Source organism: Leptinotarsa decemlineata, unplaced genomic scaffold (assembly GCF_025532065.1).
Source record: "Leptinotarsa decemlineata unplaced genomic scaffold, Ldec_3_MD MMD2_tig00001019_RagTag_RagTag, whole genome shotgun sequence".
NCBI classification, from domain to species: Eukaryota; Metazoa; Arthropoda; class Insecta; order Coleoptera; family Chrysomelidae; genus Leptinotarsa; species Leptinotarsa decemlineata.
The window spans coordinates 6,409,588-6,435,198 of NW_027412557.1; the positions used below are offsets into that span (position 1 = coordinate 6,409,588).

Genomic DNA, 25,611 nt, shown 5'->3' on the forward strand with positions numbered 1-25,611 from the left:
TCGTTATAATCTCTTGAGCACACTAACTTGGTCAGCGAAATGCGCGTCGAAAAAGTGTTTTCTATAGAAAGTTGTATAAAATCAAGTTTTCTACGATTCTGGTCCTCATCAACTTTTTCGTAGGATCGATATTTTTCATTCATACCCGAGAAAAGTGAGGGGGAAAACTTTTCCACTGTATTATCACGTTTATTTTCAATTTCACGAAAAAAATTGTAATGAACGAAGTTGTTTGAAATTTTTCGATTTTTACTCAAGAAAAGAAGGTGGTGAAATCCTTTCATTATATTACCATGTTTATTTTCTATTTTACGGGAAAAATTGTAATAAACAAAGTTGTATAAAATCAGATTTTCTACAATTTGGTCCAGATGTATCGCCAATTTCGAGGACGAATCAAACAGACATAATTGAATTTTTGAAAGACTTTCAAAAATGTGGTGAAAACAAAATGAAAGTTCATATTTTCAATTTTGAAAGTTATATTATTCTAAAAAATTATTAATTGCACCTATCTTTTCGTTTACCATGAGCGTGCGTCCCAAATATGGGTACACCCCCATCGAAAAATAACGATCTTATGAAAAAAATGATGATTAAAATTGATAATATCAACGAGTTGTTCAATAACAAAAATTCACTGCTTTTTTTTTTCGATAAAAACAACTTTTGTATTAACTAGTTTTCGTGTGAAATTGAAAATGAATAAATTGTGAATAAACAACAATCGGCCCTCCAATTCAAGATGGCGTGTGACGCAACGGGTTTGGTACCTCGATAACTTAAATTTAGACCACCAGTGATCCCCCTCCTCCAAAGAATTTCGAAAGAAAATTGCCAGTGAAAATTTTTGTGTTGTTAAATTCCAATTCGACTAGGTGACAACTAATTTGTACGGAATAACAAAATTAATGATCATTTTTGATTTAAAGAACAAATTTTATGGAAGCCGTACAGGAATTCAGGGGTTAGTTTACCGAAAATTAAAGTTTTTCCAATTTTTTTTGCATCTTTTTTTTGGTGTGGAAGATTTCAGTCGTAATTAATATCTGAATTTGTGAAAGTTGTGCAAGAATTTTTGACAAATTTACCCTCTCCTGAATTGTGTTTTCAGTTTTCTAACGTGTGCACATGCACCACTTTCAGCTGAAACATTGAACATGAGTCTAGAAGAGCATGAGTTGTCCAGCCGCTATATTTAGTACACTTTCCAGTCATGAGACTAATTAGTTCTCTGTTTGCATCCCTTCTGTCCTCCGGACATAGCAAACGGTAGAAAGGGAGAGTGACTTTACAAGATGAAAATGGTTGGAATACATTTGTGAATCTATGGTAGGTCAAAGCCTGGCAGAGAAGATACTTTCATTAAAAGTTAAAATTAGTTATTTTTCAAAAGGTAAATAACATAAATCATAAGTAATAATTTATTTATTCAGTTATATACATAATTCACATGATTCCTAATCAGACAAAATCATTACATTATCACAGAATGTTCAACAAGTTGAAACAATTTCTCGCATTAGAATACTCATTGAATGTTTCTTATGAGTAAGATTCGTTTCCAAATTTCAAACTATCTGGTAAAAATTTTAATAATAATGTTAACATCACACATATTGTATCTCATAAAATGAGATGTGGATATAAATAATCCAGTTTTGTGAAGTAACATAAACATTCCTCAAATTTGTTTCATTCATTCTCTTTGAATGTTTTTGAATTTCTTTACCTCTTATTTCTTTTGTTTATTAAGTAAGTCATATTTACATCACCTCATCTCTTCAACCTCTCGGATAAGTGATTCGAATACTAGTTTCAAGACATTTTTCTTCAGGTACTTTCAAAACTCAGAAACTCCATCATACTACAGAAACATTAAACCATATTTGGTGTTTTTTTCATTGGTAATAATTGTCCGCTAAAATTAATCTTCCCCAGCTTTTCAAGCAGTTCAAAACTGAGGTTAGTTCTTCAGTCCACTCAATAAACTCTTTTTTGGTGTCAGCGAAGAAAAAATACTTTTCCATTATGAAATTTTGTTTTTTTGTCAATGGCTCGTAGTTGTTATCGTTGAGTGTAATCGACCTTCCAGTTTTGAGTATAAAGGTTCTTTTTCTAGAGAAATTCTTTGGATTCTTCTCGAGAGGTATCATACAATATTCGAGATTTATTGTACATATCGGAGGTTTTTCGTTCTGTTTTTCCTGAGGATAATTATATATGTTCAATAGATTACTTTCCAGAACGCACCATTTCCTTTCCCAAAAAATCTCCTCCCTTTGGTCAGAAAATCTGCCCAGTGTCAAAAAACCAGAATGACAAAAGTTCAACTTCAAATTAGCAACCACTGAAAGCCTCACTTCATTTTTAAGGCACGAGTCATTTGGCAAATGTGTAATGAATATAGAATTGTCTCTCATTTGGTCCTTGGTAATCGATAACTCTCCACAACATGTAAACGATGTACTGAGAATTGATGATTCTTGCATTTCGAGTGTATTTACATTTTCGTAGTAGATCGTAAACATTGGACAACATGTCTTCCTTTTCTGAAAAAAAAAACATCTTTGAATTTTTATATATGTTTTGCAGTCATCAGTGAGGTTGTATAGTCATTTATAAAACTAGACTTAGGCTTCTCGTCCACTGAGAGTGGAAAGCTGCGATAAGATGCGAATTCAGTTCATCAGAATTCGCACGACAACGCACGAAGGATCCAAACATATGGATCGGTAGGGGACTGCGTCCACTTGGCCAATATCGTTCGTCAGTTTTCGTCCGACTAGGTGCGAATTGCGAACCGATCCCGTTCTTCCGGGATTTGATTGCGATTTAGTGCGAAAATAGTTACAATATTGTATTGAAATGTGTCCTTTTTCATTCGATAATAAGAAAAGTGGTGGTCATCGTTGGTTTGAAGAACATTCCATAAATGAGAAAATTCACTGAACTCTTTTTTTTTACGTAAATGGGTTTCACCCATATTTCCCGCCTGCGTCGATATCGCCTATGAAAAGTAATAATTTCAAAGCGAAAAATTCTTCATCAGAATAATCAAAAAACCTGTTCCAAAGAACCAACTCACCTACTACGAATACTGAGCAATGGACTATGTGCTTCGCACGATTTCGTACGAACGATGGCGGCGTTCGCATGAATTCGCTCCCAGTGGACGAAAGGCATTAACTTATGAGTTCAATAATATCGATATCGTTTCACGTTTTGGTTCCGCAATGAATCACCGCATATTTTGATGAATATTAAAATCTAACTTCGTGGCTTCTGGAGCTTAATGATGATAACAATATTCAGAAATCAGTATCCCACATTCAAAATAAAGAAGAAACAGAACACATGCCAGGTTTATAAACATAGGGTAATTTTAAAAAACATAAAAAATAACACAGTCCGATCCAAACAATCGTTCAACCCCATTATCGAGTATAAAACTGATATCTGAATTTTGAAATATCGATTTTATTAGAATTTTCAGGTATGCTGCAAGGACAGGTATTTGAGAGTCATAAATTCAAGAGAGGAGACCTACATAAATCAAGTTGCTTGTTTAGGGGTATATGTTTCTGGTTTTTAATTGATTTGTTTATTTCCATGGCTTCCAACAGATTCATTTTTCTCCCTTTATTACATATATGTAGTATTTTGGGGTTATCTTCATTTATCTTGTGGTTTGATTCTTGAAGATGTTCGTACATTGCAGTTTTTTTGTCCAAACAGACGTATTCACGCAGTCTTATTTCAAAATTTATACCGGTTTGGCCTGTATGTACCTACTGCAGAGCTCTATATATACCTATTTGGTATATAATTTAGGTAGAACCCGTTTGGGTTCTACCTAAATTATTATTACTTGTGAAAGCTGTTGAAATTTTGTATTTAGAGAAATAATTTTGAATATTTTTCTGAAAGTTTACCTGAGTAATTGATGCTACTGTACTTGACTATATTGTGTTCTCGACAGTTTGGGTATAATTCACTCATAAGTGTTTTGTGAGTTTTACCTGATATTATTTTTTCTATTACGGAAATTGGTACCTAATTATTTTCATTTAAAGTAAAAGTATTGCGAAAGTTCTGTGAGAGCGGACTGAAAGAGTCAAAGGGAATTGTATAGTCTGTGAACGGGTTTTTCCGGTAGATATTGAATTGAAAACCATTATTAACTCTTGAAATATTCAAATCTAAGAAGTTAAGCCCTTGATTTGTTCGATTTCTACTGTGAACTTAATTTTGTTATGCAGACTATTGAGAAAGTTAAAAAATTGATTAATCTGTATGTTTGAACTCTTCTCCACAAAGAAGGACATCCAGCCAAATTCGTGGTATCATATATAGATGACCCAACCAGTAAGTTATCTACATTTTTAAATTCAAGATTCAGAGCCCTCACAAAATCCAATCCTTCAAACACAGTTCTAATTTCAGTAGACCTAGCTGACAAACTATCAAATCTGAATATCAAAAATAATATCATACTAGTATTGTCCGACGTAAAAAACATGTTTCCTAGCATCACAACAAACTATTGTCTTCCCCTCGTGAAATACATATTAGATAGGAGTCATACAAATCCATATATAACTACCGAACTTTGCAATCTCCTTGGTACATGTCTGAAACGAAATTTCTTCAAATATAATAATGATTTTCACTTGCAAAACTCAGGTCTCCCTATGGGCTCACCATTAAGTCTCATTCTGGCAGACATTTTCATGGACACACTAGAAAACACCCGCATCCTTAATACTTCCCTTTCACAGGAACATATTGTGTTTTGGTTCAGAAATGTTGATGATGTACTGGTTGGTTTTGATGGTTCAAATAGACAAATTAATCAATTTTTAAACTTTCTCAATAGTCTGCATAACAAAATTAAGTTCACAGTAGAAATCGAACAAAACAAGGAGCTTAACTTCTTAGATTTGAATATTTCAAGAGTTAATAATGGTTTTCAATTCAATATCTATCGGAAAAACATGTTCACAAACTGTACAATTCCCTTTGACTCTTTCAGTCCGCTCTCACATAAGTTATACGCTTTTAAAAATAATTAAGCAAATTGCAGTTAACAATCAGGTACCAATTTTCCTAATAAAAAAGATAATATCAGGTAAAACTCACAAAACACTTATGAGTAAATTATACACAAACTGCCGAGAACACAATATAGTCAAGTGCAGTAGAATCAATTACTCAAGTAAAATTTCAGAAAATATTCAAAATTATTTCTCTAAATAAAATATTTCAACAGCTTTCACAAGTGATAATAGTTTAGGTAGAACCGTGTTTAATGCAAAACCCAAACGGATAGAATGAAAAAATCATGATTATAAAAGTGTGGCGAATGCTCTACAGTACATATAGGTCAATCCGGTATGAATTTTGAAATAAGACTGCGTGAACACGTCTGTTTGGACAAACAATCTGTAATGTACGAACATCCTCAAGAATCAAACCACAAGATAAATGAAGATAACCTCAAAATCCTACATTTATGTCATAAAGGAAGAAAATTGAATCTGTTGGAGGCCATGGAAATCAACAAATCAGTTAAAAACCAGAAATATATACCCTTATACGAGCAACTTGATTTATGTAGGTCTCCTCTTTTGAATTTATGAGTTTAACTACCCCTAAGGCATCGTCAGGTGTAGCTGACGTGCAAAAACCCTCATATGGGAAGGTTGTTGTGGGTATCAAGGTGGGAATCTTGCAACTTGACTATCCGACTATCTCATTAACAGAGCATATACTTTGTTCCTGCCCCGCTGGGGACCGAATCAGGTCTTTAGGGTTCGGTAGAGCCGTACTCTTACCATCTGACCTGAAAGACCACTCACCATATAAACCAGTCGGCTTCGTTAAGGAGCTGGGTTTGTTTGGCCGAGTGAGAATAGGTGTGAGCCATAATAAACCCTTGCAGGTTGCGGAGGGTTGAATAGACCCACTCACTTTGGACCTAACTTAACCCCTAGAATTTTTAGAATGGTATTTTAAGTTGGCATCCTGTCTGTCAAATACCCGTCCTTGCAGCATACCTGAAAATTCTAATGAAATCGCTATTTCAAAATTCAGATTTCAGTTTTATACTTGATAATGGGGTGAAACCCGAAACCGGTCGTATAAATGAAATCTACCAGTGGTATTTAGACAACAGTTTTTCATTCATTTCATTCAATTAATTCATTCATCAATTTTTATTTTGTCCGATTCAGAGTAGTCCTCTTCAGATATAATACATTTATGCCAGCGTTTTTCCTCGAAGCAGTTCTGATATGCACTTTTTGGCATGTCCTTGATCTCTCTCAGCGTTTCGGTTTTCATCCCCCATGCGAAACAAGATCTCTGCTCTTATCGTCAAACCACTTTTTTCACATATTTTGTTTTAAATGTACTCTAATCTGCATACGTTGTGAATGAAGTTATTATTATTATTATTATTATCAATCGTCGCAAAACGTCGTCTCTTCATGGATTTGTTAATCTTTGTGACAGGAAAAATTGCCGGGGCCAAATCTGGTGAATACGGTGGCTGAGGCATAATTTTGGTGTTGTTTTTGGCTAAAAATTGCGAAATCGTGATGCTACTGTCATGAATTATTTTTCCACAATACTGGACGTTTTCTTCGTAATGCTTCTCGCAGGCGGCGATAACACTCCTTATTGACCGTACGACCATGTGGTAAGAACTACTGATGCATTACGCAAATGGTAATCTAAGAAAACAGTGAGCAAAGAATTGACATTTGATCGAACTTGACGTGCTTTTTTTTGGTCTTGGCTCCCCTGGGCACTTTCATTGGGACGGTTAGACTTTGGTTTCCAAAGCATAACCATATTCCAATGCTTCGTCACCAATTACGAATCTTTTGAGCAAATCCAGATCTCAGTTGACGTCATCCAACAATTCCTGGGCGATGCTCATGCCACGGTTTTTTTTGGTTAAAATTCAGCAACTTCGCAGCCATATGCTTTATGTCCAAAATTTCTGAAAAAATTACATGGCATGAGCCAACCGGTATGCCGATATCCTCAGCAACTTCTCTGATAGTGATTCGACGATTTTCCATAAGAATTTTCTTCACTATCTCAATATTTTCAACGGTTGTTGATGTACTGGGTCGTCCAGGGCGAGCGTCATCATTCACATCTTCAAGACCCGTAAAAAGCTTGTACCACTTGTTAACATTTTTCTGACTCAGAGTATAATCACCATATGCCAGTATGAACTTCTTAAGATTTTTGAGCACTTTATTTTGTTTTTTACACAAAATTTGATGCAAATTCTTTGATCCATTTTTGCGATAGCAGAAAATTGTCGAACACGCAAAACATTTCTAACATTTGTGCCTCTCACCAACAAACTAAACATGTTATACAGGTAAAACTGTGAACATATGTCCAAGACGAGTGTACCAACATATGAAAATAAAAAATTCCTAATCGAATGTACGTAGCCGTCGAAATACAGTCACCTTATTATGTGAACAGATCACTACAAATCCAAAATCGAACAGAAATCCATGGATCATAATAATTATTTCATACGAACAAGAAACACAACTGTGAGATATAAGTTAGTGAAGATAGAAAAAGAGAGAGTTACAGGGCATACATTACTGTAGGGACAGGGGAGAGAGGTGCGATATAACTCAAAATGACGCGGCCAACTGCGACCCACTGACGTTCAGTGTTTGTCAAATTCAACTTTTTTTTTGAAAAAAAATGAAAAAGTGCATTTCTAGATCGAATTTGACAAAAAGTTATTTGAAAAAGTTGTGTCTACGGCAATTTTTTATCCATATGCTAAATTTTATGCAACTAGGATAAAGTTAACGTTTTGCTTATTTTTGACAGACATCCCCCTTCATTTTAAAAAACAAGTTCGGTTAATTGTCATCAATTCATGTATACATAACAAACTCATCATGGAGTTTAACTTTTCTGATGAATTTTTACTTATACGGACATTTTTAGAAAAATTTGCTATACAAATTTTAACATGCAAAGTTTCAATCACTTGGCTATTTTCTTAAACAAACCTTTGATTTCGAAGAAGCAGAGGCAACTAAAAAAAAATGCAAATGATTTCAATAGAACTATCAGTATTATAAATTTTAAACAACAATAATATTATAGAAAATACAAATGGGTACAAAAAATTTCTTATTGATCTAAATGAGGTTGTCAAACACTTATAGCCTACATTTCAGTATGTCGTCCTCCACGTTCAATACAAATTATGGTCCTTATACTGACATCTCTAAAGCCATTTTTAATAAATCGGGGATTTATATTCGCACAGCACTCGCGAATGGTATTTTCCAGATGTTGTATGTCAGTAAATGGTCTACTTCGGTACACTTTTTGTTTTAGGTAACCCCACAAGAAAAAGTCTAAAGATGTCAAGTCGGGTGATCTAGGTGGCCAATAATGTTCCCAGTTACGTCCAATAACTTTGCCTCTGAACATTTGTTGGAGGGACTGTTTTACAGCAACCGTGTGATGTATTGGTGCGCCATCAAGCTGATACCATAGGTCGTATTTAATATTTAAAGGCATATTATCTAAAACTTCACTAACTCCATTATTTAAAAGGTTGAGATAACTGACGGGTGATAAATTTTCCCTAAAGAAAAATGGCTCAATTATTTGGTCGTTAAGTATCCCACACCATACATTAGTTTTAAAGGAATACCTACTGATCACCACATTCAACTGTGAAATTGGGATTTTCTTGGGCCCACCATCGGCAATTTTGAGAACTTTCCGTTCCATTTGAAGAGAACGTTGCCTCATCCGTCCATAGAATTTTATAAGGAAACTTTACATTTTCTTCTCTCCTTGAAACCAGAATGAAAACCCCAAACGGACATCAAAATCTCGTTCTTTTAATGTGTTAATAAATTTTGGCTTGTAAGGCCAAAAATTATTCTTTAATACAATTTTTTCTAACACTTTCTCTCTTGTAATTGGTATTTTTTATAATATCGGTTATGCTCGTTTGCCCGTGTTCAATAACTTTTAAACAAATGTTAAGTTGGGCCTCCTCATCATATTTACTTGGAGTGTGCTTTTTCTTAAATTGATTTGCTACGGATCCTGTTTCTCTGAATTTCGACATTATCCTTGACACAGTATGTCGAACATTTTTTCCTGGATGCCGTTCATTAAAAATGTTAGCCACTTGCCGGTATGGTGTATTCTCACCACATTTTAAAACTTTTTCTATTCTTTCCTGAAGAGACAACATTATTGCAATGATAACTGTTAAAAATTTGATAAGTAAATCAACAACTTGACACTATCATAGCATGCATTTTGTTTGTCAAGACCTACCTAAAAATTTTATTCAACGTGTTTGAGCATCCTTACCGCCCTAGTTAGTATTTATAAATAATCTGTAAATACTGAATATTGAAATTTTAATGTAATTTCAACTCTAGTAATTTTATTAATACTCATTGCAGTTTTTGAGTTGTGTCTGCTTTTTCAAAATTGAAGATACTGACGTTTGTTTAAGAAAATAGCCAAGTGATTGTAACTTTGCACCAGTCATGTTAAAATTTTTATAGCACATTTTTAATTTCTCTCTAAAAATGTCCGTATAAGTGAAATTTTATCAGGAAAGTTAAACTCCATGATGAGTTTGTTATGTATACATGAATTGATGACAAATAACCGAACTTGTTTTATAAAGTAAAGGGGATATCTGTCAAAAATAAGCAAAAGGTTAACTTTATCCTAGTTGCATAAAATTTGGCATATGGATATAAAATTGCCGTGTACACAATTTTTTCAAGTAACTTTCTGTTAAATTCGATCTAGAAATGCACTTTTTCAATTTTTTTCAAAAAAAAAGTTCAATTTGACAAACACTGAACGTCAGTGGGTCGCAGTTGGCCGCATCATTTTGAGTTAAATTCAAAGCACAAACAAGTGCTGAAGTTAAACTCCATTGAAACTTTTCGAAAAAAAAGTTTCCCATATGGTGCGCACTTCAATGGTGACACAGTATGTATTGGGTGGCCCAACACATTCGCCTTGGTATTTCTACGAGAAATGAAGAGAGTTAGGTATATGTGGGTCCATGAGGAGCATATTCCAAAATTATTTTGAAATATACAGGGTGACTCCCAAAAAAGTTACATACAAAAGTTATATTTTTTCTTATGGAACACCCTATTTTTAGATACTATAGCCAAAATAAAGGTGAGTTACTATTATATTTACCATACTCAAAACTGACGGTTTCTGAGAAATTTCGGGAAATTGAAAAATACAGACCATAATTTAAAAATTGTTTTCACCCTGTAACGTGTAACGAGCTGCTCGTGATTAACAAGGTAGAAGTTGACTACCCCATGAAATTTTTAATGCAATATTATTCCGAGTGGCGAAAAAAATTGCCTCAAATTCTGGACACCCATTTAATTAAATAACTTCTTAAGTTGAATGGAACACTTCGTATTTGATGGCGTAATTTGACGCAAGACTAGATTCTCTTTAAAACTATATTAGGGTTCCCTATACCTATCTCTTCTGCTTTTTACACAAAAGGCGTTCTTATATTTAACTTATGAGTATTTTTTTTATCTTTTTATGGGGATATATCAAAAGTATTGTTCACGATATACCGCCAAAGACACCACAGGATATGAAAGTACGAATAAGAAGAGCGTTTCGTTCCATATCGTATAATATGTTATCCAGAGTTCAGCACTCGTTTCAAGAAAGAGTTCGCCTTTTCATCGAGAATAATGGACACCATTTTGAGCATTTATTGAAATAATAAACTATTTAAGACTCTTAATTTTTCGATAAAATGACTTCAAGAATGCTTTTTTGCTTTTCATAACAATACATCGTGTTTCATTTTCATGATGAAAAAATTAATTATAAGTAAAATATAAAAACGCCTTTTGTGTAAAAACCAGAAGAGATAGGTATAGGAAACTCTAATATAGTTTTGAAGGAAATCTACTTTTGCGTCAAATTACGTCACCAAATACGGGGTGTTCCATTCAACTTTAAGAAGTTATTTAATTGAATTTGTATCCAAATTTTGAGGCAATTTTATTCGCCACTCGGAATAATATTGCATTGAAAATTTCATGTGGTAGTTAACTTTTACCTTTGAGCTGAGCAGTATATTCAATCAATCACGCGCAGCACGTTACACGTTACAGGGTGAAAATAATTTTTAAATTATGGTCTGTATTTTTGAATTTCTCAAAATTTTTCAGTAACGGTCAGTTTTAAGTATGGGAAGTATAATAGTAACTCACCTTCATTTTGTTCATAGTATCTAAAAATATAAAAAATATACGGTGTTCCATAAGAAAAAATTTAACTTTGGTATGTAACTTTTTTGAGAGTCACCCTGTATATTTCAAAATAATTTTGGAATATGCTCCTCATGGACCCACATATAACTGTGCTAAATGTCTTTCCCTAACTCTCTTCATTTCTCGTAGAAATACCGAGGCAAATATATATATATATATATATATATATATATATATATATATATATATATATATATATATATATATATATATTCCGGAAAGGTGCATATAAAATGCTATAGGTTCAGGTAAAACACCTTACCCCTTGCCTCTCATGTAGACCTACCACTTTGTGGGTATTATTGTGGGAATTATTACGACTCCCACCCTGGAGTATGTATTTGTTGAGTTGTTTCCTGGCTTTGTTTGCAGGTGGCGCAGTGGAGATCCCACTGAATCAACTGTAGAAGAAGTTCATAACTAGAGCTGAAATTATATTTGTTTGGTCGTGATACTCAGACGGTTTACTCTATTCTGGAGAGATCATGCCCGGTACTGATGATGGAGCAAGTACCCCGAAACTGGTCTATCGGTTGGTCGTATGGACCAAATGAAATTAATTTCGACTACCGTCAATGTTTTGGATGATTTCCGGATTTTGCCGTAGTCTTCTTTGGTTATAATCTCCAAACGTTTCGACTGCAACTGCGGCAGTCATCTTCAGTGGCGTGGTCGAAATAATTTTCTTGACGTGTCAACTGAAACAGTGTTCATACATCTGGCGTGTAGGAAAACATCTCAGGAAGCTATTGTTTAATGAAACACGTGTTTTGGTATTGTGAACTCACAATGAACTGCCACTGGAATGCACATGTAATGCTAAGGAAACAATAGATCATATGAGTCGATGCCAAAAATTAAACAAAATAAATAGTAGGAGTCAAAACGAAGTTATCAATGATATTATTAAGATTTTAAATAATGTTTTTGTGGTTTCTGGTTTTTATCCAGTTTTCTGTTGCAATTTCTTCCCGATGATGGGCTAGCGCGAGTGGCTGACATCTTCAGAACTTTGTTATCTCCTCGACGTTTGGAGATACACTCAACCTTGGAAGTGAACTCCAATCTTGGGAGCGATAACACAGACCTGTGAGAATGCCAGCCACTCACAGAGGCAAAAAGTCGGGAAGACATTCTAAACCTCAGACAGTTTCAAAAGAAGATCGCGTGAGCCTACATTTCTACGACTAAAAAAAGATTTGAAGGTTCAAATCATACCAATTACGATAATCAACTATACCTTTTTGAAAAAAGATGTTATCCATGGTTTAGTAGCATCAAGTTTGATAGAATAAACTTTAACTTCAATATTAAAGTCTTCATCAAAATCGGCCAGCAGAAATTGTTCGTTGAATAATAATTTGTCTTCAGCAGCAGTGATGATTTTGCTCATTTGTAAATCGGTTCCATTCGAAACAGCCAGAACAAAATACGTGACGAATTTGTTTTTCTTCGAGGACTGCGGTTTAAGTTCGTACTGGAAATTAGATAACGTAATACTGGCACTGTGTTTTGACACTGGTTTGAGATTGCTGTAGTTGACGTCTCTGATTTTATTCACAATCAGTTTGTATTTTAATTCTGAAAAATCAAAATCAATGATAGATAAAACTTATGGTACTGAATACAATAATTTAAAAGTAATATTTGTACAGGCAGGGCGAATTTTTATTTTGTACGTTGATTACGAATCTGAAGTCAAATTTTGCTGCAAGCAAAAATCAATTTCGACGGTTCAAGAAAATTTTGTAATTTCCTCAAAAATGATTTCATTATTCAATTGAATGCTGTTTCTTCTGAATTTACTTTCCACACCAAATACCAATTTCAGACGGAACCCTTTATTTTAAATGATAATGACAGGTTTTGGAAATTTTTTATGACTTTCTATCTCTTATAAAGATATGTAGACGATGCAAAGGGGTTTCTTTCAGACGAACTTTTGTACATTTGAGAGGTATGTAGGGCCCCAACATACCATCCAACCTACTCATCTTTGTAAAAGGTTTATATTGAAGTTGATTACATTCTCCCTTCCTTTGGAAGTTTTCACATTTTTATTATAATAATGTTTTTTCATTGATTTGTATTGGCAGAATCACAATTTTTAAAATGAAAATACATTCAGTTTGAAGATATATTTTTCATTTCGTCAGATTTTTTCATTATTAGTACGATCTCTTTATTTCAATAAACAATTAAATTTTTTAATGCTTCACTTCTACTTCTACACTTCAGATTCGTGATCAGCATACGCGAATGCATTGAGTGAGAACGAAAAAATGCACAAATTGCCATTGTATGTAGTGCATACGTTAATAGTCACCCATTTCAACTTTCAAATAGAACAAATATCAAGTTCGGACAAAAATTACTTTGAAAGAAATCATTTTCAGTACTTTTTTATGAGAAAGACAATAGTGTTGTATCATTCGTTTCTGGGAGTGCGCTACCAATTGTTTTATGAAAAAGGGGGTCTTGTAATAACTCGTCTGATGGGTATTTCAATTCTTTATCCAACGCGTTTTTATTTTTGGAAAGCAGATAAGTCATTCCTGAGTAATTGGCAGTTTCATATTCGTTTTAAGAATGTGCACACAACGACATCATTCCAATAAATAATGAACTTGTTCACCATTCAACTTTTCGAAAGTAATCAAGGTTGCTTAAAAATTTCTCATTTTCTGTATAACTAGGAACGTGCTAGGAAGACCTAGGCAAAACATACTTAGCTCGCATATGTTTTGACTTTCAATGTTTGTCGTTCGTAGGAGGTGCGACAGTTGGTGAACAGAAAAACAGATTCCAACCGGTTTTTTCAATTTCCATAAAAGCACCTCTTATTTCCTCTTCATCTTGCTGAAACGTAACATGAATTGAAAATTCATTTGGGTCTGTTGAATGAGTCAAACTCATTTGATTCTGCCCACTATAATACATTTCCTTGAAAAGCGGATGATGAATCATTTTCAAGAAGCTGTTGTATAGGCGTACATAATTGAGATTGATATAAAGTGGAAAGTAGTATTCATTTTGATATTCACTGGTGTGGTATGATTTCATTTAACAAATCTCAAAATACTTTTTATAGTTGTATGTATATTGTAAGTAACAAAAATATAAAACACTCGCATTGATAATTAATGCGTTTTTTCAATTAAACAAACAAAATTGTTTTCACTTTTGAATTACGATTGAAATTTTCAATACTTTCTGATTGAATGAAGTATACCTGAAATATTTTCAGTCATCGCTGGAAAAGAGGATGACGTCATGATTCGATCCGATCTAATGACTCTTCAATCAGACATATTCTTACCAGAAGCATATTAATTAATGGCGAAGCCCTTGCATTATAATCAGTGTTGTTATTATTGAATAATACTCGATGTGTGAAAAAATGTGTATTTCAGTTTTCTCTCCAGTAAAACGAATGAGCAAATGTGCTTTTTTTAAGAGAGTAATGTATTCGACGCTCTCATACATCAAACTCCTCCGTAAACCGTTGATATTCTGATGCAAATGTATTCACTAATGACGGGAGTTTGAAAATCTTCGATAAATAAATTCAAGACTAGGGGAGAAGTTGAAGCTGTGAAATAATCAAAACCACTTTAATAAAAAAAACTATGCCTGTCGATGAAAACTACAAATTTGAAATTAGACGAACAGTACATTCATTCAATTTCAAGAAGAAAATACCGGCCCTGGACAATATAATGGGAGCCTTGAAAGAAAGTTTTCATATGTCTCCAATGCTAGGCAGAAAGATATTGTGGAAAACTTTGAAGGAATTTAATTTCAACTGGAAAATTGCTCTCAATCAAAAATGATGAAATAATATGCTGGAAAGGACATTACCTAAGGCAGATGAGAGAATTCCAACGTGAGAATATAAAGATTTATCTTCTGGAAGAACTTGACTTAACGAAAGATATTCCTACCGATTGAAGATAACAGAATCCCAGCTAGTAGGCCGTGGTAGAATCGAACCTGAAATACCTTCCGTCTGCTACTGCGGTAGACATCATCAGTGGTATGTGCGTTTACTGCAAGGACTAAAGTGGTATCTCGAGGTCTTAGTAACGTTCATTACGCCTATGGAAAGATGTGGCAAGGCATAAAATATTACAAGCTTACTTCAAGTATTTACGAAGGCTGGTTCACCAGATTGAACTAGCCTTCTTCAAAAGGAAAGATACTGATTATCACCTACTTCGTAGGTTTTATTTAAGGACGGTTTATTGATATTTGAGTTAAAGCATTCTGGGGATTATCATGAAGACATGAACGGTGATGTGTCTGATGAATATTTTGTGTGAATGTTATACCTACCTCATTCTTAGTAACTCCGTGATTCTGATGGATAATGCAAGTCTTGTTCCAGAAAACTTGGAAGAATATCAACTAATGCATGAGGATATCATTGAATGACTTCGACAAAAAAAATACTATTTGATGAAGGTATGGTTGAAAAAAATTATTGTTCACGGAATATGTAGTCGAGAAGATGGCACAGAAATTAAATATTATTTTTATGTGTCTGTCTCCTTATCATTGCGAAACTAATCCCATTGAATTCGTTTGGGCTCAAGTGAAGAGTTTCGTTAAAATAAAAGATGTCGAGTCCAAAATATGTCGAAAATGTATAGAACATGTAAAAAGAAGAGGAGATATGGAAATCAGACCATTCAGTTAAGGTAATTGTAGAACCTTCAATTATTACATTCGACGAAGATTCGTCGGATTTGTCTGATGAAAACACAACATAATTTTTGCTCAGACCTAATATCTTCTTAAATAAGCACACCTATTTATTATTATCTAAGAATGACAACTCTGAGAAGTCGATTAGCTGAGGATTAACGAGGTCTTACCTGTTGCCCGGCCTTTCTGCTTGAACCATTGGTTCAGACAGCGGTCGATTGGGAGACTAAAGCAAATCATCCACGTCAACTCAACCGGCTACCGTTCCACCATATTGGAAAAAAAGAAGTTGAATAATTGATACGAAACCAAAAAACACAAGGAAGATTATGATATGATTGCTAAGATGACTACATGCGGTGAACGCGAAAAAATAAGGCTGGATGAATATCAAATATATTACAGAAAACAATGTGAAGTAGCAAAAAGGTGGATAGCAAAATATCAAATAGCAAAAGTATAAGTACAAAAATGAGTCTTGAACGAATAGAACTATACTTCTACTATGAAGGAATCAAAAAGTTATAAGGATAAAACTATCATGCACAGTAACAATACTAATTTATGGAACAAATTTGTGTCATTAAATTCTCAAACTAACAAGTTAATGTTGAATAGAGTATTGAGGACATGAAATGGTTATAAGAACTCACCAGTCTCCAAGAGTATTTTTTCAGCCAAGACTACTTCGGAACAGTCACTTTTTTTGAGGGCTTTTATCGCTTTCAAGGCATTAGATGCCTCTTTCATCTTCACACATTCTACATCCCTCAGTTTTTTCAATGTATTGAACATTTCATTTGAATGAGTTGTCTCGTTCGTCTAGAATAAATTAAAAATATACTTGTGAGATAACACCGCATTTGTTTATTCATGTGGTTCAGCGATGTGAGTAATATTCAAATTTGATATGAGGATAATGAACTGGTTATACTGGTTGGCCTATTGTGAAAAGGCACACCCAAAAATATCTGAGAAATTGTGATATTACATCAAATGTCCATGTAATTGAATTTCCTGACTAAATAAAAGTTTGTGCCAAATATTGTTTTAATTGAATACAGTATTCAATAAGGTGAATTGAGTTGGTCAAGTCGATGACATCTCCCCTTACGCCATCTGTGAGGTCAGCACTGAACTCAATCCAAGATAAACGAGGCTCCTGAAGATGGTCAGTTGCAAAGCCAAACTTCGTCTTTGACCGCCGACAAGATTCTTCCTCTGTCTATTACTGTCGATGTCGATGATATTCAAGGGTCGAGTTGACTGTCGATCGCATAGATGGCGTCTTCGTAAGGGTATATGTCATCGACTTTACTTACTCAGGCTGATTCGTTAAGGATAGTTGAGTCCAGCAATACATTTGTGGTTCAGTCTAGCACCACTGATGAGACCTATGGCGGGTCGAAACAGCGCTATCTGATGTTGAATCAAAAATGCATTGTGTTTGGGATCTGGTTTTCAACAGGTAAATGGAATGGAATATGGTATAATTCCAGTAGTTCAAATTATTTCAATATCTGATGAACATTTTTTGAGAGTAGATCATTTGAACGGCATAAGTTCCCAGATTTTGTATTGTATATAAAATAGCACGATAAAGATTATTCACTGTTTCGAGTCAATTTACGAAATGAAAAATATGTGAAACTTTTTTGAGATACAGTGCACCTCAACTGTATCATATATTCTGAACAAACGATAATGCAAACTTTTTCCTGCAATAGAATATCATCGATACAGATTATTTCGATGAATCAAATTCGAATTAGTAGAATCTGGACAAAACAGATGAACCACGTTACCAGCAGTCATTTGAATCATCAAATGCAGAGACTTGGACTGTCGGAAGACAGTGTGTGTTGCCTCTTTCTGGAAAATGATGAAACAGCAGAGTATATGCTTTGTGCCTGCCCCGCTGGGGACCGAATCAGGTTCTTTGAGTTCGGTAGATCCGTACTCTCACCATCTGACCTGAAAGACCACTCACCATACAAAATAATCGGCTTCATTAAGAAGCTGGGTTTGTTTGGCCGAGTGTGAATATATGTGAGCCACCATAAACCCTTGCGGGTTGTGGGTCGAATAGACCCACACACTTCAGACCTACCTACCTACCAGCAGTCGGTGTTTCTAGATGGTTATTACAATACTCAATTCAACAGTGATATCTACTAAATGAAATATTCATTGTCAGAATTTGATTTCATGTATGGCGTATTATAATTCATCAAACTTTAAATCATAAAGTTGCAAGTTTAGTTCACTTTTTGACCTTTTCGAATACTACTGATCCATTACTACCAATGAAGTGTTAGCGAAACGCGTCCAGAATAAAAATTTCATTTGTGAAAATTGATTAATTATCATCATTTATACTTTTGGAATAGTTTCAAATCACAACTCATTTATTACGGCTTACATTGTTGATTTCGATTTCTCCTGTAATGAAATAAATAAAAGAAAATTTCATAGTTGTTCATGAGAATATTTGAATCAACACATGAATCTTCATATTGCATTATTATGTTCAAAAATAGTGATTTACATTCAACTCAGATAGTTGTAGACTCAAGTCCTCAGAAAAAAGGTCTCAGAAAGTTAATTTGCCAAGGGCGCTGCCATTCAGTTGAGTTAATTCACAGTTCGGGGTGTATCCTATCTATTTGTCTATTCCATCAATCAAACTACGTGACTTGAAATATCAACCAACTGAACTGAATGAGTGTACCAATAATTAAAGGGTTAAATATATACTCACATCGTCCTCCAAAACATCTGGGATATTCTGATTAATATCTTTTTCTTCACTGTCGATACGCTGTACTCTATCATATAAATTTTCAACAAAAATACTTTTTCTCTTCCACCTGTTCGATTTGCGGCTTTCGAAGAGATTTACCACGAATTTTTTTTCACAATATCTCTCAAAGTTGTGCTTTTCTTCTGTGTCATCAGTGTAAGTCGTCCCCTCAATATTGATCTCACATTTTTTGCTTCCCATCTCGAATCAACGACATCGACTTGAAACTTTTAACCGACAGACGATTTTCTCGTCAATCATTGCCGTTTAATCTGTCTCCATTAACTAGTGTCAGTTATACCTGTCTGCGGGTTTTACAAGCTCTTTGCCATAATGATTTGGTACTTATTTTATTGGTGGCAAATGGCCATAACCCCACTGCCCTAGGATGGATACTTGATATTGAAATGCCTTCTGACACTAGTGCCATTTTTATATGTGAACTTTTCTGAGATTCGGAAAAGTAAATACATTATATATTCAATGAATATGAAAAAAATTCTAATATATATATATATATATATATATATATATATATATATATATATATATATATATATATATATATATATACCGGGTGTCCCACATTTTACGTGACAGGCAATATCTGGTTTGTTGAAGGAGATACACAAAAATGTTTCATAAAAAAGTTTTAGGAGTTTACGCGGTTACGGCGTTGTTGAGTTATTGCTTAAAATGTAAAGTCTTGAGAACGACTATTATTTTTTTAAATATCTCATACAATTATTCTCTCTGCATCAGATCACATGAAAATTAGTCAAAATTTTGGGTGTTCGAAGTAATGGTTTCAATTTTGAGTTGTGGAATTCAGTCAGGAATCATTTTGAATATGAAACAATTGCGAAATTGAAAGAGGTGTATTCGAAAACAAATCTTTAATTAAAAACAATGTAAATAATATAACTTGATAAATCATTTCATAAGAATGGTAGGTACCTAGAAATAAGTCACAAAAGTTGTTCAAATTGATGCCCATTAGATATTATACAGGCTTCGAAACGTCGAATCAGTTCTCTCGTACAAGTCGCTTTTATAATATCAGGCGTAATATCACTGCACGCTAGTCGAATTTTCATTTTCAGATCATCCACATTCAAAGGGGGAGCAGTGAAAACAATATCTTTTAAATAACCCCATAGGAAAAAATCAACCGGTGATAAATCTGGGGAACGAGCCGGCCACCGAATTGGTGGCCGGCAATCCATCTATTTGGGTACGTTCTATCCAGATATTCAGTAACAACCTGTGAATTGTGAGGAGGAGCACCATCTTGTTGCCACCAAATTCCTTGTCGTTCTGCTATGGGAATATCTTCCATCAACTGAATCAAATCATCTTCTAGAAAATGTAAATATCGCAATCCATTGAGATTTTCATTGAAGAAGTAAGGTCCTATGATGCGGCCATTGAACAATCCACACCATACATCAATACCCTAAGTAGTTTGAAAATTACTTTCGCGGACCCAGTGGGGATTTTCTTGAGATCAATAGTGACTGTTATGTCGATTCACAACTCCATTATTGTGGAATCGCGATTCATCGCTCCACAAAATTTGACTGAATATGTTAGGACTTTCATGTAATATTTATTACCTGAATACAAGCAATGAATTCAAGTCGTCGTTCAAAGTCCGTGGGTTTCAAACCTTGTACCAACTGAATTTTGAATGGGTGGTATTTATTTTCTTTCAGAATTCTCTGTACATTAGATTTACTCACACCGACTTCTTCTGCAAGAGTACGGATAGAAACATGTGGATGAATAATAATATAAGCCAACACATTGATCTCTAAATCTTCAGTTCTAACAGATCTCGTATGATGACGATGCTTTATAGTAGAAGGAAATGACCCAGTTCGCAATTTTTCTACAACTCTCGAAAAAGTCATTCGTGACGGAATGGGTCTGTCTGGAAAACGTTCTTGGTATAGACGTTGTGCTTGACGGCAGTTTTTCTGACATTCCCCAAAAATTAATAACATATCAATGCAATCACTTAGACTAAACGCGAAAGGCATACTGGAGTTTTCACACAAAGAACACAGTTACTGTTTTGCAAAGAATCACTGAATCGAACTGACAAGTAGATACAATTCAACAACATTTGTTACTATGGCATCAACAAGCATAAGCTACTTGATGAAATTGTGCAATATAAAGCAATTCACCCTCAAGTTAGTCACATTCTCAAGAATTTCAATATTATATTCAACTGATATCGATATCGTATCGTAGAGGTGAGAATAATGGTTTGTATTCAGTAGTAGTCGAGTTCAATTTAATAAAAGATATAGACTGGATTCGTGTACGAGTAAATAAGTTTTTTTGAAACTTTATATTTAAGGAAAAGTGCAATAACTCAACAACGCCGTAACCGAATTTCAAAAACCAAACATGAAATGATATCAGAATTCAACGTATTTTAAAAAATGGAATTTTGGTCTGTAGCACCTACACCAAACACCCTGTATATTTAAAAATTAGATCAAAATATAGCTCTCATGAACTCCTAAAACTTTGTATGAAACATTTTTGTGTATCTCCTTCAACAAACCAGATATTGCCTGTCACATAAAATGTGGGACACCCGGTATATATATATATATATATATATATATATATATATATATATATATATATATATAATAGAATTGTTATTTCGAAGAATATCAAAAAATGGAAAACAAAAGTGTTATTGTATTCGAAGTGTACTATGACGATGTAATAATGAATATTCGAAAAAACGTTCCGTGTCAACATGGCCACCATCAACTTTTTTTTTAAATACGGACCTGTCTTTTTTCATCACAGATATTGATAAAGCGATAGATTCACAATCCAATTGTAATTCACATTTGATATTTTTATAGCGCTTCATTTGAAATAGCCACCATCATCAGTGACAACAATCAAACAGAAAAACAATTTATTTTATCATGAACTTTTGGGAAAATTAAAGCAACATGGCAATCTACATTGAATGTTCCAATTGACGACCTCTTTGCTGAATGCACATAAGTTGTCGGTCCAGAAAATTTATTTGGCAATTTTCTAGCATAATAGGTATGCATGCATCTCTTATTTTTGGTTTAAGATATTTTGTTACTTCCAGGATTGAGAATTGTAAAAATATTACGAATTATAATTGATTAGGGAGAAATAAGCCTTGAAAGAAGGATCACGGCAATACAAAATTTCCAAAAGGAAAAAGTACGAATTTTTATTGTGTTAGGGTACCTACCCGTCGAATTTATTGAGTTGTCTGAATTATATTTTGAAGATTTCGAAAAAATTTACAAAAGAAGTAACGACAGGACCGTAATTTAAAATTGTTATTACTGATGATGGTAGTTATTTTAAATGAATCACTATAAAATATCAAATGTGATATACCATTGGACGGTGAATTTATTGCTTTAATAATATCTGTATTGAAAAAAAAGATCTGTATTAAAAAAAATTGATGGTGGCCATGTTGATATGAAACGTTTTATCGAATATTTATTGTTACATCGTTATAGTACACTTCAAATAAAGTACCATTTTCATTTTCCATTTTTTGGATAGTCTACGAAATAACAATTCCATTAAAAAAAAACGAAAAACAGCATTTTTGCTTTTTTCCGTATAACTTAAGAAGGGCGAGAGTCCCCGTAAATTTTCTTCGAACATTGTATTGTTCTCAATGACAGTTACCTTTTTTCCCATTTAATTGTCTTCGTATCTGTCTCCAAATTTGAGAAATTTTTCAATTTTCTGTTGAATATGATTGGCTGCTAAATTGTCTAATTTTGGATGGAAAATCGTCATTCTCAATGTTTCACTGCAGTCTCATAATTTGTATTTCAACAGTTTTCAATTTAGGCTAGAGTGTCATCGAAACAAATGAACTATTTATACCCCAAATATCAGTTCGAAAGTAAATGCGTTAAAAACAGTAACAAAATGCCCATTGAACGTCTCAATTCATGAAGAAAAATTGAGGTTATTTGGTGATGGTGCTCGGAGTAGCAGACAAGTTGGTCAAGAGTTTAACAGAAGGCATCCGGCACGAAATCGTATTTGACATGGAATAAAATCTTTATTCAAATCAGAAGTGTATTGAATAATAATCATAAGTGTATTAAATAATTGATAATCCACATCGAAATCGAAGGTACCATGATGATGATGGTACCTTCGAAGCTTCAATTCGTGCTAATCCCCATCAGTTTGCGTGAAAGATTTGAGCAATTAAATTTGATTTGAGAGAAAATCAGAAGATGTCTTGTTCGTCATAATCTTCCAAACCAAAGTTCTTGCACACACTGAAAGGAAATTTTTTTAAGTGATAGAACTTTCCTAAGAAAAATGTTGTTCACTGATGAGGCTACATTCACTGCCAATGGAATAGTATTGGTCCTTACATTATTGAGAAACCACCTTCACAACAACAATGTACTTCCAATTATGCAATCTGGTTTCAGACCAAACTATAGCTGTGCTACAGCTTTATTGAATATATTAGATGATATCGTCGCAGCATCGGATAGGGACGAAATCAATGTCCTACTATTGATCGACTTTAGCAAAGCTTTTGATATATTGAATCATCAACTACTTCGATCTATATTACATTATAATGGACTTTGTCAAAGCACTTTGAAATTTTTCGATTCATATCTTTCACATAGACAACAAATTGTTAGAGTGGAGAACCACATGTCAGATTTCAAAAATACTTCTTCAGGTGTCCCACAGGGTTCAATCCTTGGACCTATTCTCTACATAATTTACACCTCCCATTTGACAACCTGTTTGAAAAAACTCAAATATCATATGTATGCCGATGATACACAGTTGTATTATTCTTTTACTCCTGACTCTGTACAGCAAAGCGAAAATATCATTAATGACGATTTGAATCAATTCGTTAATGTATCGAGGAAACATGCCCTGGAAGTTAATAATTCCAAATGCTCTATGATTGTATTTGGAAGGGAAGTCGCAAGGTCAAAACTTAGAGATCTAATCATAAAAATTGATGACACTGTTTTACCGGTTGTAAATCAGGTTAAAAATCTAGGAGTTTGTATCGATGATGAACTCAAATTCACAAAACATACTTCAACATTGATTCAAAGAGCATTTGGAAAAATGAAAGTATTATACCCTCATAGGCATGTCTTGAGCCTAAAAACCAAATTACTCATTTGTGATTCGTTGATATTATCTATTTTCAATCATTGTGACGTAGTGTATCATTATTTTCTGAATAAAAATGAGCAACAACGAATTCAAAGAGTTCAAAACTCTTGTTTGAGATTTTCATACGGTATCAAGAAAAGAGAACCGATTTCTCATACACTCAAAAAAGCTAGGTGGCTGAAAATGTACGATAGGCGGACTCTTCATTCTTCGACATTATTTCATAAAGTTATTGTCAATAGAACACCTCACTACCTTTATAACAAAATAAATTATCGAACTGATATTCATAATGTGAACATCAGGCACAAAATGATCCATGTTGTTAGACACTCCATAGAAGTATTCAAAAGGTCATTCACATATACGATAGCTGAATTCTATAACAACCTACCACCTTCCTTTCGGTCGAAATCTGTTTCCAGTTTCAGGTACTGCCTGAAAAAACACCTTCTGAAAAATCAATAATACACGAATATATTCTATGATACATTGGCTCTTGTAGGCCATAGCTAAAATATTTGTAGTATTCTTATGTTTGTATCGATATCCGCCTCATGAACTGAATGTTGTACCCGCTATCACAATTCAAATTTTATTTTAGGTCCTTTGTTATTTTTTTTTTTTGTTTTGTTATTCATCTTTTTCATTTTTTTTTTGTAAGGTGCAAGAGGAAAAATGAGCTCTGTTCAATCTTGTATCCTATTGACAAATTTGTATTTTGTTTTTCTCCATATTGTATCATTTTATTTCAGCTATCAATAAATTCATTTATTATTATTATTATTATTATTATAAAATGTAAGGACCAATACTCTCAAAAATTTATTGTATGGGGTGGTATTTTCGGCGACAGCATAGTTGGACTGTTTTTCAGTGATACCATTAACGCTGAACGACTATTGAATTTTTTTGATAATGAATAATGGAAAGTCATTGAAAATCTACCCTTCAATGTGCGACGAAAAATGTACTTTCAGCTAGACGAAGCTTCCGTTCATAATTCTTGGATGGCTCGAGAGTGGTTCAACGAACATTTTCCATTACAGTGGATTGGTAAGAATAGCCTATATGACTAATGGCATCCTCGCTTTCTTGACATAACTCCAATTGATTTTTACTTCGGAGGAAGTATCACGAATAGGATTCACAAGCCTAGGCCACGGACAAGAACTTTGTGCGACAAATACAGCAAGCCTGCCGTGAAATAGTATTTCAGAGTGGCCAATAATGATAGAAATAGAATTGAAAAATATATCAGAGTCGAGGGCGGGCCAGTTGAGAAAGACAATATCTGGAACTGACTTCCAATATTAGAATTTATTTCATTTCCTGTTCAATTCACTTCATTAATTTAATTGTGACCGGCATCGGTGAAAAATAAATGATAATAATAATAATAATGTTTATGAATCTTCAAAACTGTATGACTAACTGTGTGAAATGTAGTATTTTGATGAATATGAATTTGAATAAACAGGGTAATCACTAAAGCTGAATTGGGTACAGCTTCTACACATC

At 33.8% G+C, this 25,611-nt stretch overlaps 2 protein-coding genes across 2 annotated transcripts in view; one reads left to right on the forward strand and one right to left on the reverse strand.

Annotated features, from left to right (window-relative positions):
- LOC111503294 (uncharacterized) overlaps positions 1-25,611 on the forward strand; it is a 578,705-nt gene that overhangs the window by 483,637 nt on the left and 69,457 nt on the right. The window lies entirely within an intron of this gene.
- LOC111516289 (anillin) lies at positions 1,438-17,252 on the reverse strand. Its single transcript, XM_074175408.1, has 3 exons — positions 16,730-17,252; positions 12,610-12,950; positions 1,438-2,552 (listed from the first exon to the last, which is right to left on the reverse strand). The coding sequence occupies exons 1-3, from the start codon at positions 16,869-16,871 to the stop codon at positions 1,902-1,904; spliced, it is 1,134 nt and encodes a 377-aa protein (XP_074031509.1). The 5' UTR covers positions 16,872-17,252; the 3' UTR covers positions 1,438-1,901.

Bases quoted from the DNA above. Each gene is read 5' to 3' on its own strand.
- LOC111516289 (XM_074175408.1), bottom strand. From the start codon at position 16,871: ATGTTCAATACATTGAAAAAACTGAGGGATGTAGAATGTGTGAAGATG. The intron at 12,951-16,729 runs GTGAGTTCTTAT...TTGATTTTTCAG, and splicing joins AAAAATACTCTTGGAGACTG to AATTAAAATACAAACTGATT. The intron at 2,553-12,609 runs GTATAGTTGATT...TTTTTTTTTCAG, and splicing joins TAACATCTTTTTTCAAAAAG to AAAAGGAAGACATGTTGTCC.